Raw genomic sequence first — 12,392 nt, 5'->3', positions numbered from 1 at the left:
CTCACCTTGCAGGTTCCGTCAGCTTGAATGTGGATGCTCTGTCATTCCCACTGGAAGACCACAAGTGGGAAAAACATCCTGAAACTAAACGAGTTTTTTTCCTCCAGATTGAGGTATCCATACATGGATCTCCTCACCATGGCCCGGTACAGGAAGTTCACTTATTTTGGTGCCAGGCACTTCCCTGTAAATGGTTCTTGTGTGGGTGCATTCCGGTTCACTTGGTCTCTGGGCCTGATGTTTACATTTACACTGATTTTGCTTCTGTTGGAGTCCCGCAGAAGGTGCGCGAGAATTGAGCAAAGCTGATCCTGGATGCCCTAGACTGAACAAGGAAGATTTAGTAGGTCTATATGTTGGCACTTTGAAATCTGCAACCTCTTCCGCTCTAGCACAGGGCGCTCAGGTCCTTTACCTCAATCCCAAAACGGTGTGGAGATTGACTGATGTCCACCAGAGTCCTTTTGTCTTTCTGCTGACATTGTTCAGAACCACAGGTGGTTGCTAAAACACCTGGCACGAAATCCTTTTATGCGAGTGCTGGAACAAATGTATTCAATAAGTCTGAAGGCCTAAATCCTTTTCAGTCCTGCCTCTCCAACATCCTGTGAGTATGTCTCATGCCCAGCACGGTCTGAAGTAGCTGCAGTTAAAGGCTATTTAGCTGCCCTGTCAACCTCCATGTATCGTCCTGATGAGCCACCCTTGCTTGGGCTGTCACTAGTGGCACGTTTTTCGAAAAGGTTTACGTGCCTCGTTTCCACTCTCTCCATTCAGTGGTCCTCAGTCAGATTTGAAACTTGATGCCTTTACTAATGGCATTCCCAATTGAATCAATGCCTGGGTGTCCAGTTTGACTGGTTCTTTATCGCTGCCTATCCTTACCACCCTCGGTGGTGCCTGCTATTCATATTGGCCACTCCAATACCCTTCATCCTTCTGCCCTCCTCATCATCCCACCAAAGAAGCAAAGGAACTGCATAGACTGGACGCCAGAAATGTTCTCTATTACTAGGCTCAAACTCCACAGGTCAGAGTGGGCGATAAACTATTTCCGGGCTTTGCTGGAGCTAAGAAGGGCAAACAAACTATTATATGTGGGGTCATCCTTTTCATTAAGATCAGCTAAGCCTTATCCAAGAAAGACCTTCCAGAGTCTTTGTGCCCACTCTGCTACTAGAGCGGTGGCTGCATCCACGACTCATCTGTACTATTAAGATGGCTGGCATCTGCTGGGCAGTCACATAGTCATCCTTGCATACCTTTGCCAAGTACAGTTGGTTCAAAACGAAAGCAGCAGTAACAGGTACTTTGTCCTGGCTGTGTTGCGTCACTTCCTTTAATAATCTGCACTACTCGATCCCACCTCCCAGATGGTATTGCTTTGGGACTTATTCATAAGGGGAGGAATCTTCAGGATGACGCAAATGTTACTTTGAGTAATCTGCAAGAAAATTATGTATCCACCAATCTGTACTTGCCAATCTCCTTCGGTGGTTCTCTGACACCCACTGTGCCCATTCCACTTCCCAAAAAAATCAACAGACTTTTTGTGAATTTCTGGGAAAGATGTTTTCTATAACTGTGAGACTTAAATGTTTATTCCATGAACATTTCTCAAAGTAGAAGGTTATCAAAGTGTACGTTTGGAAACAATATACCTGGGACATCTGTTAACAGTTAAGTAATGTTTCAATTTTACCTGGGCGTCTTACATTTTTTGGGCTGTGAAATAATGTAAGGTGTTTTATTACGATATTTTCAGAGTTCTAAACCTACGGGTTGCATGAATGAATAGTTTGACTCATTGGTTGTGACTGGCGTCTGCACAAAATATCAACCCAAAGTTGCTGTGATCCATTTTTTTTCTCTTTCTTTTTAATTCCTTAGCCATGTCAGACTGCCGATCGAGTGTTCAGCTCCTGTGTGATCATGGGGCATCTGTAAACGCCAAGGATGGGGTAGGTCCACTTATCTTTTCAATACCAAGGTGTGCCCACCGTAAAGATTTCTGTCCCTAAGGATATTTCTGTCCCATCCCCAGCATTGGCTCTTGCAGGAGCTGCTTTGGTGTCATGCCTAGGTTATGCTCTCCCAATGTGCATTTGTTGACATTCTTATGGTGGACTGTTTTTGTGCCAGGACCATGGTGGGCTCTTTTAGTGGGTCCTATGTGTCGGATCTGAAAGAGGGCTCTCTGCTAGGAACTGTGGCAAGCTCTCTGGGTTGCATCTCTGTACCAAGTCCAGTGTGTTTGTATTCATGGTTCTGCTTCCGTATAACCAAGCATTCCTTCCGATTCACAGGATGGAAGGACGCCTCTGGTGCTGGCCACACAGATGTGTCGTCCTGCAATTTGCCAGCTGCTGATTGATAAAGGAGCCGATGTCAATGGCAGAGACAAGCAGAACAAGTAAGCACTGCAAAGATTTGACACAACCTCGAACTTGGAGTCCCGACAAGTTTTTTAAATGTTGTATTCATTTATATGAGGGACTTAACTAGTTGTGTGAACCCGGTAAAGGATAGGCAAGAGCAGGTTATCTTTATCGTGGAGCGATTACGGCATTGATCTGTACTGCAAATACAGAGACAGTAATTAGGATCTGCTTTGAATGCCCTAAATGGAACAGAGATTGGAAACATATAGAATGGGGAATAGAGGAGAGGAAATTGAAATGGAGGGAATGCTCCTTTCATGATCAAGAAACCCACGCCATATTTATTCCACCAGACCACCGTTAGTGTTGACACTCAAACTCGGTAGCAGGTAGTCATTTCCGTTTTGGGGTGAAAGGTTTGGAACCCCTAAAGTCCAGACCTTGGGAATCAACCAAGTCTGTTGTCTACATTTTTTTAAACTAAAGATTAGTCTCTTCAAAGAAGAATGCGACATGTATGTCACGCCAATAATTTACTGCAGATGTTCCACTTGTGTATCTACCCCCCAAAGATGTTACTTGCTCTAACAAACCCAGTAATGACAACACATATGTACACTGTAGACCGACAGGAGAACGCCTCTAAAGCGGCCTACTTGTCCCACCTCCTTAGTTGCGAGACATCAAGAGTATCAGCGATGATTAATTTGCTAGTGCTGCAACTCGATCGAAATGTGATGAATCCGCTCTGTTGCCAATTAGTTAAACAAGCCAGTTCACGTTGAGCTCCCTCTGACAGGAACCTCCCATGCATTTGTTGGAATTGTTTCATCAGGGAGGATTGATCTTTTTTTTTAAGAATCAGTAAATCACTGCTGCTAAAATTCTGAAGTAGTAATTTATTTCTCAAGTTTGATCCTAGCCCTCCAAAACTAGGCAATATTTGGTGGATTAATTTCAAACTCTTTCATTTTCCTACAATTCTGTTGCAAAATTCATGGAAGTCATCACAATAGCTAGCAAGTTATCTGCGTAATAATGAGCCAGATGTCCTCAATGGTGGTTATTTTACTCTTACCTTGAGTGGTATTAGCTGTGGTTGAAATTTAAAAGGTGTCATTGGTAGAACTAGACATGTTTGCATGTTTATAAGTAGCAAATGTTTTCCCTATTTTAATATTGTATTTCATATATCTGTCTCACCTAACTTAAACAGCTGTATCTTAATTGTATTTCTCTAATTTGTTAAATTTAGAGGTTAGGTAGAATTGATTCATTTCTGTTCAAAACACGGCCAGGCAGTATACTCGCAGTTTGTAGCAACCCATTTAAACTCTTTTCATCCAAAATCACATTGATGCTGTTCAACTGAATATCGTGCATATGGGTATTTGAAACATTTAGCATAGAAATCCATGTTTTTAATTCAGTAACACATTCATCGTCCTTTATTTTTTTTCTCCCCTTCACCAAAACCCTTAACATACTCTCAAATGTCAGTGTAGATTCCATTGAGAGTCTGGCTCGAAGCACTGCTAAATAACCTACATCAGAGCTGAGTCAGCTACTTGAAATTGGTATTTCTGGATACCAATTTTCTTTTTTTTTTTTTTTTTTTTACTTTCCAAGAATTCTCTGTTCCACAGTAATTTAGTTTAAGTATATATGTTAGATTGTAGCAAAACTGTAGTGATTCATTAGCATAAGTACACCTATGTGCAGTTGAGAAACTTGCCCTTTCGCATTTTATTTTGATTTCAGAGCAGTTAATTCGTGATGAAGTAGTTAGCTTTTGTTTAAAAAATCGAAATCAAAGAATACTCAGGATTTATAAAAATGTTTACAATCAAAGACTGCACCAACCACAAGCCTTGTGGTACCTGCAGCGCTCTGATCTATATACGTCTGTGATTTCTATGAGTTGAGTGGAGTGATTGAGATGGTTGGATGACTACTTCATGAACAATGAGAACTTTGTTAATAAATCTTTCTTGCTCCATCATGGGATTTTCAACAATATACACATGGCTACAATAGAAAGGAAGCATTGCCCTCAAATTAGATGTGGAATAACTGCATGATTCAGTGGAACAGATTCTTCAGCGTTATCTGCCCTACCTGCAAATCTAGCTTGACATTAGACAGTGTAGTAGTGTTTGACGAAAGTGTGGACGTCTCTTAATGCAGCAGCATTCATAATTTCCAAAGTGCTGCTAACAGAACTGAAGTAACCCATTTTCCCCAGCGTTGCAAGCCTATTTCTCCCTAGAAGCGAAAACCCCACGGACAGCGGGTTCATAGTGCATAAAACAAGATAGGAAACAGTTCTTTTGAATGCTTCCTATCTTTTGTTGTGCGAAAGTAACATTTTTAAGCCTTCTCAACAGCCAGCGTATGAAATGACCGCTCTACTTTGGCGGTAGCTATGAAAAGAAAATGAGCTGCCTTGTTGGGTGGAAATCTGAATTTATCTTAGGGAAGAAGGAAGGACAAGTACATAGGACAACCATAGCCATGTCAAAAGCCATGCCAGTCTCAATATTAGAAAAGCGATACCTACCCTTTTAGTGAAAACGTACCTTGAGACACAATTTGATGATCCATGACTGATAATTTTCCAGTTTGGTGAATTAGCAAAGTTATGAAAAAATGAATGAAAATGTGCAAATTTTCACCAAGAAAAAACACCGATCTGATACCAGCTCCCGTGCCCGGTCCAAATAGACTTGAAACTTCTTACAGCTTCTGTAATAAGGAATAGGGAGGAATTAACTTGAAAAACAAACTAACAAGACTGGGCTAAAAATGAAGTGAATGGTGCAAGTGTGTCTTCTGTTTCTAAGACCACAATAACAGTAGACAAATGAGATAGGAGACCGAGCAGAGGAGTCTAATCATGCATGGAAGGCATGATGTTTAAAGCAATGGGGCTCTTTACGATGATAGATTGAAGTAGCACTGGGGGTAGACTGTGAAAAACAATAGAAAAGGATTATTTCGCAGAGGTAAAAGTGCAAACAGCAAATGCATGGGACCTTGAGGTAGAATAGCAGAAATAGAAAAGAGAGAGGTGCTACAATGGGTCTTCCCCTCTTAACAAGACAGATGCAGTCTAATCCATTTGAGCAGAATATGCTTTTGCTAGGCTGATATAGTCAACCTGCTGTCTGTCTTGTTAGGTGGCAATTTTGCTAGAATGATTACTCGGCTAGGGTTAATCAGAGTGGCACTTTTCAAATAAATCATCCATGTCAAAAACCACAACAGCAATAATAGAAGTAGCCTAAATCTCACTAGTCCTACTTAGTTATAGCTATTGAAAAGGACATCTTCCATGAAATGTTTCAAGTCTTGACCTTGCATAGGTTCCAAAGTAGGTTCATCAATTTTGTAAGCGGAACTGAAAGATGCAAGGAAGGAGCTGGTGCCCTAATGGAGGGAAAAACCTCATGAAGATCTTTTAAAAGTCCTCTATGATGAGGAATAATGAAAAACTGGGAGCCAGTCTTTCTATGTATGTAAATGTACACTTAAAGAATATTGGAGGTTTGACCTTAAGAAATGCATCAATTGTGTTGAACTGCTTGATGTCATTCCTCGGTGCACGAGATGCAGAACCTCTTTCATTGGAAAACAATTCACGTTTTCATGAGAAGCCTGTTTTCTTCATTCAGGGTCTGCTTCTTAGTCTGGGGTAAGTCTTGAAGTCCATTCTTGACAACTTCATTCCTGAGTTCACTGATGCCAGGTTGTTACTGGATACCATGCCATAGAAAGCAGTTTTTTTCACAAAAGTTGTGATTGATGAATATATCCGTAATGTTGAACTTTGAGTAAAGGTGATTACAAGGCAATATACGCATGTATTGTCACCATATTTGAATCCTATCATCAATATCGCACAATGCGGAGGAAGTAAGGTCCAGTGAGCAGCACAAGTACAGCAATTAGCGAGTGCTGCCTTAGTGCACTTGCTTTAACAGGGTCTTTAATCTTTCTAGAATAATCCCTTCTGCTTCTTCATCTCGCCTCACTTTATTCCACCCCTCTCTTCCCACCCCTCGCCCTCTCACCCTCTCTAAAGTCATTGTTCATGTCCCTCTGTAACCTGATTTTTAATCTGCTTCTTAGGCAGCTGCTACCCTGAGCGTGACAGCTCCTGGTCCTTCTTGCTTTCCTATATGATCCATTTTTTTAGTATTTTCTACTTCTTCCTTCAACACAATGTCCACTGTATTACGTCAGCTGCTATCCTACTGCCACCTTCTACAGTGAACTCCTCTATTCTATCATCCACCACATTTGTCAACCCCACTGGACTGTCTTTGCTTCGCCTCTGTTTTCCTGCTACCACTTCCTATGGATTGTTGGTTAAACCATCATCCCTTTCCCACACCTGTATTTCCTCCACCAGTGTATCCCTTTGCACACTTCCTTATGGATTCTCCTCTCTGACCTAGTAGCGCGCTACTTTCCTCATCTAACCCAAACTCTTCCATGTCTCCCTTCTACCGTCCTAGCTTCTCCTTTCTGTTCTCTTGTTGCCTTCAGGGAATTGTTTCCAGTAGGGTGTACCCTTACACTAGTAGACTGTTTTAACTACCCATCTTTCTTTTGACTGCTTGGAAGCGTGGGGACATTGTTAATCACCAGTCTATAACCTTGCTTTACATTGTTAATCACCGGTCTATAACCTTGCTTTACATTGTTAATCACCAGTCTATAACCTTGCTTTACATTGTTAATCACCAGTCTATAACCTTGCTTTACATTGTTAATCACCGGTCTATAACCTTGCTTTACATTGTTAATCACCGGTCTATAACCTTGCTTTACATTGTTAATCACTGGTCTATAACCTTGCTCTACATTGTTAATCAAAAACAACAGGAGAGGAAGGGATCAACACGGCTAGTCCCCTCGGTTAAATATCAATAAACAACAAAGCCAGTGTACAATAAGGGGGCACTCAAATCAATGTGGTACATCAATCAATCGAGCCACAAGCCTCAGATTCCCTGTGAACCGTTATGTTCATTGGGAATATGTTTGGCAACATCAGAACAGTACCCAGTGGGTATGAAAAGCCCTCACTCACCAACCTGGTTGGTGACATGCTTCATCATTGGGCTTCCACTGGGACGACCGAATGTCATCCCAGTGTGCTGCGACGCCAGGTTACTGCGGAGCTGGGTTGGTTGTGTGGGGAAAGTGAATTTAAAATAACCAATTAAGTCAAAAAAGAAACTTTATTAATTTTGCTTAAAAGGCAAAAAATAAAAAGGAGTGAGGGTCAGAAAAATAAAAGACCTGGTTCACTCCGTGGCGGTCAACATGTTTCTGCCTCAAGGATTGTTAATCGGGCATTCGTCAGGACCAGAGGGGGATGTGCGTAGACCCGGTGGTGTGCACGCTCTAAGGTACACCCAGCCGTGGGCTAATGTGTGAAAAAATCAACAAAAAAACACACTAAATAGTGTGACCTCCGCCAGAAAGGTTAATAAGGGGAGAGGAACGAGTTTACTCTGATGGTTAAAATTGACAAACAAACACAGAGACAAAACATAAAAGAAGTATTAATGTCTGTCACACAGAACGTGCTCAATGGCTCAGCACAATAAAACTGATGTGCTCGAAGGACAAGTGAGTGCCTTTAGGTCTACCACAGGTGCAGTAATGTGTGAGAAATTGTGCACCTAGGTATAGTAGGATATCGGTGTAAGGACAACGGTTCGTTGTCCTCTCAATGGTGACTAGTAGTCAATGATCGGATCGCAGGTGAAATGTAGTAGTGACACTCAATGCGAAAAATCACGCTAGGGATAAAGTTGACTGCACGCGATGCTTATATGCGGAAGAAAGGGGGACGGGTCTTACAACGAGGCCTGTCCGTTGGAAGCCTCATGGGTCCCGGTAGGGGGGTAGGAGCAAAATGGCACACCCTGCATCAAAGTAGAGAAGGAAGAGAAACCGAGTTCGTGTCAATATCACGAACAATTGAGGGAGCGAAAAATCGCTTACCTTGTTGGTTGAGGAGCGGATTAGAATTACTTACGCCCTTGCTGCTCTCAACCCGCGTTATGCCTAAACAGCCTCTTGCTGCCGGGCCCGGAGAGTAATGCACCCCGGACGGGCGTGTTCTTAAAAAGGGACCTCAAGGTAAATCCCCGGTGAAGTGGAGAGATTAGAGCTTGACCCTGATAGGATGGATAGCTCAGGCTCGCTCACTGATTGGCCCACAGGGAGCCAATCAGAACGGCACTAAGAAAACAGGAAAGTTAGTTGCGTTTAGTAGCTATGGCAACGAGGGGAACAGAGTGTCAGATACGACTTGATGAACTTAACAAGGACATCAACGAGTACAAAGACAACCTCACACAGAGCAAGATTAACCAATTTCAGAAAGACCTTAAAAAATTTGAATTCAATAAAGTATACCCCTATGCTGACCCGGCCTTTGTGTCCACACGTAGGACCGAAACTAACTCCTACGGGACAGACGATGATTCCTCAAACAGTAGTGGCTCAAGCAGCGGCAGCACCAGACCATCTAGAAGGGGTAGACAAAGAGGAAGGTCACGTCCCTTCCCTAATCAAGCGCCCTGGGTAAGCTTCCCCCAACAACAAGGTGCTATGGGCCCACAACCCATACCCTTCAATTACCCATTTGGCCCGCAGATGGGTTGGAATCCAGGGTTTACTTCCCCAATGTACCCCCACAACCCCTTTCCACAGCCTCATTTTTTAGAGAGGGGCCAAAGGGGAAAAGGTCGGCGGAGAGGGAACAACCAAAGAGTACACTGGGTACAAGACGACCCAGTGGGCAACCACACACGGAGCAAACAAGCCCAGGAACTTTTGGCCTCGGGACCGAGCACTTCAACAGCCTGATCGTCAATTTGTCGAACAAGACATTGACAGACCCTGAGAGGTCGGTTTTGGAAAAGGGATTGGGCTTTGTTCCTTCAGCCCGCCCTGACAAATTTCGCCTTCACTGCGAATTGGCAGCATTTTTTAGGAAGCTCAAACTAAAAGCTTTTTTCGAAAGTCGAGTGAACGATGATAACGTCTTGGACGTAGGGGATACCCCCTTCCGACCACCGTCTACTTTCAATCCCCCTCCACACACCATTCCTGTGGAGATCACGACCTTCGAAAGAGCAGTCTTTACTGAAATTGAGAATACTACCATCCCTACTACCTTTAAGAATCTGAGAGCGGAAGAGTATAGAGCGATCATTTCTCTCCGTGCGGACAAAACCTTGACTATAAAACCCGCAGATAAGGGAGGCGCGGTGGTGTTACTCAACACTACCGATTACGATCAGGAATGCCTCCGCCTATTGAACGACCGCCACAACTATACACCACTCCCCAATGATCCATCTGAGGGGCTGAAAAGCGAGATCTTTAGTGTGGTCGAAGAGGCACAAACACAGGGTGTCATTACCAGAGCTGAAGCACGATTTCTTACAGAAGGCCCGGGGAAGACCCCCTATTTCTATACACTCCCTAAAATCCATAAAGAGAGAGTCCCTCCACCCGGACGCCCCATTGTCTCGGGGATCGACTCTCTGCTTGAACCTCTTTCCCGGTTTTGTGACCACTTTCTAAAACTTTGGTCCAAAAATCGACCACCTATCTAAAGGATACAAAGGACCTTCTGAAATTACTCAGCAACACCACATGCTCAGAACACACTATACTGGCAACATTGGACATAGAGAGCTTATATACAAGCATTCCCCAGGACGAAACCATCAGGGTCCTGGAAGAATCTCTAGACTCGATTCCCTGGGAATACCACACAACTAAAGAGTTCGTGTTACAATGTGCCACTTTGGCCTTGAAGAGAAACTTCTTTGAGTTCCAGGGCCAACTTTTCCTCCAAACCACGGGTACTTCCATGGGGAGTACCTTTGCTCCAAGTGTAGCTGGACTGTACGTCTATGCTTTCGAACAGAAGTTCATCCTCCCAACTTCAAACCCCTATCGCTCTTCCATAGCCTTATGGAAGCGCTACATAGATGATGTGCTTCTGATCTGGCAAGGTAGTAACAATACCCTCCAATCCTTCCTACAATGGATCAATACTCTGAACCCACATCTGAGGTTCACCTATACATATGACGACACTGAGGTTGTATTTCTGGACGTGGTGATAACAAAAGTACGAGGGTCCTTTCAAACCAGGACCTATTACAAACCCACCTCAAGAAATAATCTCCTCGAATTCACCAGTTTTCACCCGCGCCCACTAAGGGAAAATCTACCCTACGGACAATATCTCCGCTTACGACGGAATTGCACCACCCTGAGCGATTTCAAGAGCCAATCTCAGGATCTAACTGCCAAACTGAATATGAGAGGGTACCCCTCACCCCTCCTATCCAGAAGCTACAAACGTGCGAGGAACCAACCGAGGGATGTACTCCTAACAGACTACACAAAGGATACTGCCTCTATCCCACTTACCTGTGTCACTACATACTGTTCCCTTTCTAATCAACTCAAAAAGACCATCAATAAACATTGGGGTATAATCAACAGCGCAAACCGCAACTGGGAAAAACCCCTTTTCTCATTTAAACGCGCACAAAGCCTCCGCAACAATCTAGTACACACACGACCACTGCTGCCACGTGAGACCCCACTGAGATCTATAACAGAAGCTTGGGGCCTCCCTAAGGTCACTGTGCATTTCCCCTGCTCAGACTGCAGTGTATGCCACCTGACCACACATAGCAAAACCCTTGAGCTAGAACCCAACAAGACCTGGACCCAAAGAGGTCACACGAATTGCAACACTACGAATGTGGTCTACCTCATTACCTGCCCCTGCGGTCTACGATATGTAGGGATGACGACACGAAAGGTGCGACTCCGGATATGTGAACACCGAAGTAACATCAGGTGCAAACGCACCACAACCAGAATGAGCGAACATTTTCTCTCTGCAAACCACACTACCAACGATTTGAGATGGACAGTGATAGAAGAGATTTCAAGCGGTTACAACATCCCCAAAGTGCTGTTCGAAAGGGAACAGAGGTGGGTGTACCGTTTGGGGACTAGCCTCCACGGACTCAATGACAATGTCCCTTGGGGTAATATCCTTTAATTGTCCCCTACTTTCTTGTTTATCACCACTCACTGTGCAAACCCCCTTCTTTTACCAATATTCTTCACCATCTGCTTACACCATTTGGTCTAGGGGTAGATGTCGTCTTAATAGTTGACGATCTGGTAATCTTTTACTTTGCACCATTGCTGAATATGACTCTTCACTGGTTGTCCATGCACGCAGTACTAGATCTCTCTGACCTCCTGCGCGTGCTCATAACATTACTCTATTTAATTTTACCTCCGTTTCTGTGCTAAAGCTAAGTTGCACACGCACGGGGCTTTGTTCTCTGTTCAGACTCCCGCAGTTCTTGTGTCAATAACGTTCGGTGGTATCCGTTTCTTTGCTAAAGCTAAGTTGCACATGCACGGGGCTTTGTTCTCGGTCTGGGCAGACTCCCGCAGTGCTTGTGTCAATAAAGTTCTACGGTATCTGACACTCTGTTCCCCTCGTTGCCATAGCTACTAAACGCAACTAACTTTCCTGTTTTCTTAGTGCCGTTCTGATTGGCTCCCTGTGGGCCAATCAGTGAGCGAGCCTGAGCTATCCATCCTATCAGGGTCAAGCTCTAATCTCTCCACTTCACCGGGGATTTACCTTGAGGTCCCTTTTTAAGAACACGCCCGTCCGGAGTGCATTACTCTCCGGGCCCGGCAGCAAGAGGCTGTTTAGGCATAACGCGGGTTGAGAGCAGCAAGGGCGTAAGTAATTCTAATCCGCTCCTCAACCAACAAGGTAAGCGATTTTTTGCTCCCTCAATTGTTCGTGATATTGACACGAACTCTGTTTCTCTTCCTTCTCTACTTTGATGCAGGGTGTGCCATTTTGCTCCTACCCCCCTACCGGGACCCATGAGGCTTCCAACGGACAGGCCTCGTTGTAAGACC

At 44.0% G+C, this 12,392-nt stretch overlaps 1 protein-coding gene across 6 annotated transcripts in view; it reads left to right on the top strand.

Moving 5' to 3' along the window:
- Positions 1–12,392, top strand: part of UACA (uveal autoantigen with coiled-coil domains and ankyrin repeats) — a 350,198-nt gene that overhangs the window by 300,948 nt on the left and 36,858 nt on the right. For all 6 annotated transcript variants that reach the window (XM_085644675.1, XM_085644673.1, XM_085644671.1 and 3 more), the window contains exons 6-7: positions 1,891–1,961; positions 2,307–2,413. In XM_085644675.1, the coding sequence (XP_085500801.1) occupies positions 1,891–1,961; positions 2,307–2,413 (178 nt within the window). The remainder of the gene's footprint in view (positions 1–1,890; positions 1,962–2,306; positions 2,414–12,392) is intronic.

The sequence above is a fragment of the Triturus cristatus genome, chromosome 3_1 (genome assembly GCF_964204655.1).
Source record: "Triturus cristatus chromosome 3_1, aTriCri1.1, whole genome shotgun sequence".
In the NCBI taxonomy this organism is placed as follows: Eukaryota; Metazoa; Chordata; class Amphibia; order Caudata; family Salamandridae; genus Triturus; species Triturus cristatus.
Note: the sequence above shows the minus strand (reverse complement) of the source record. Positions and strands in the feature narration are given on the sequence as shown.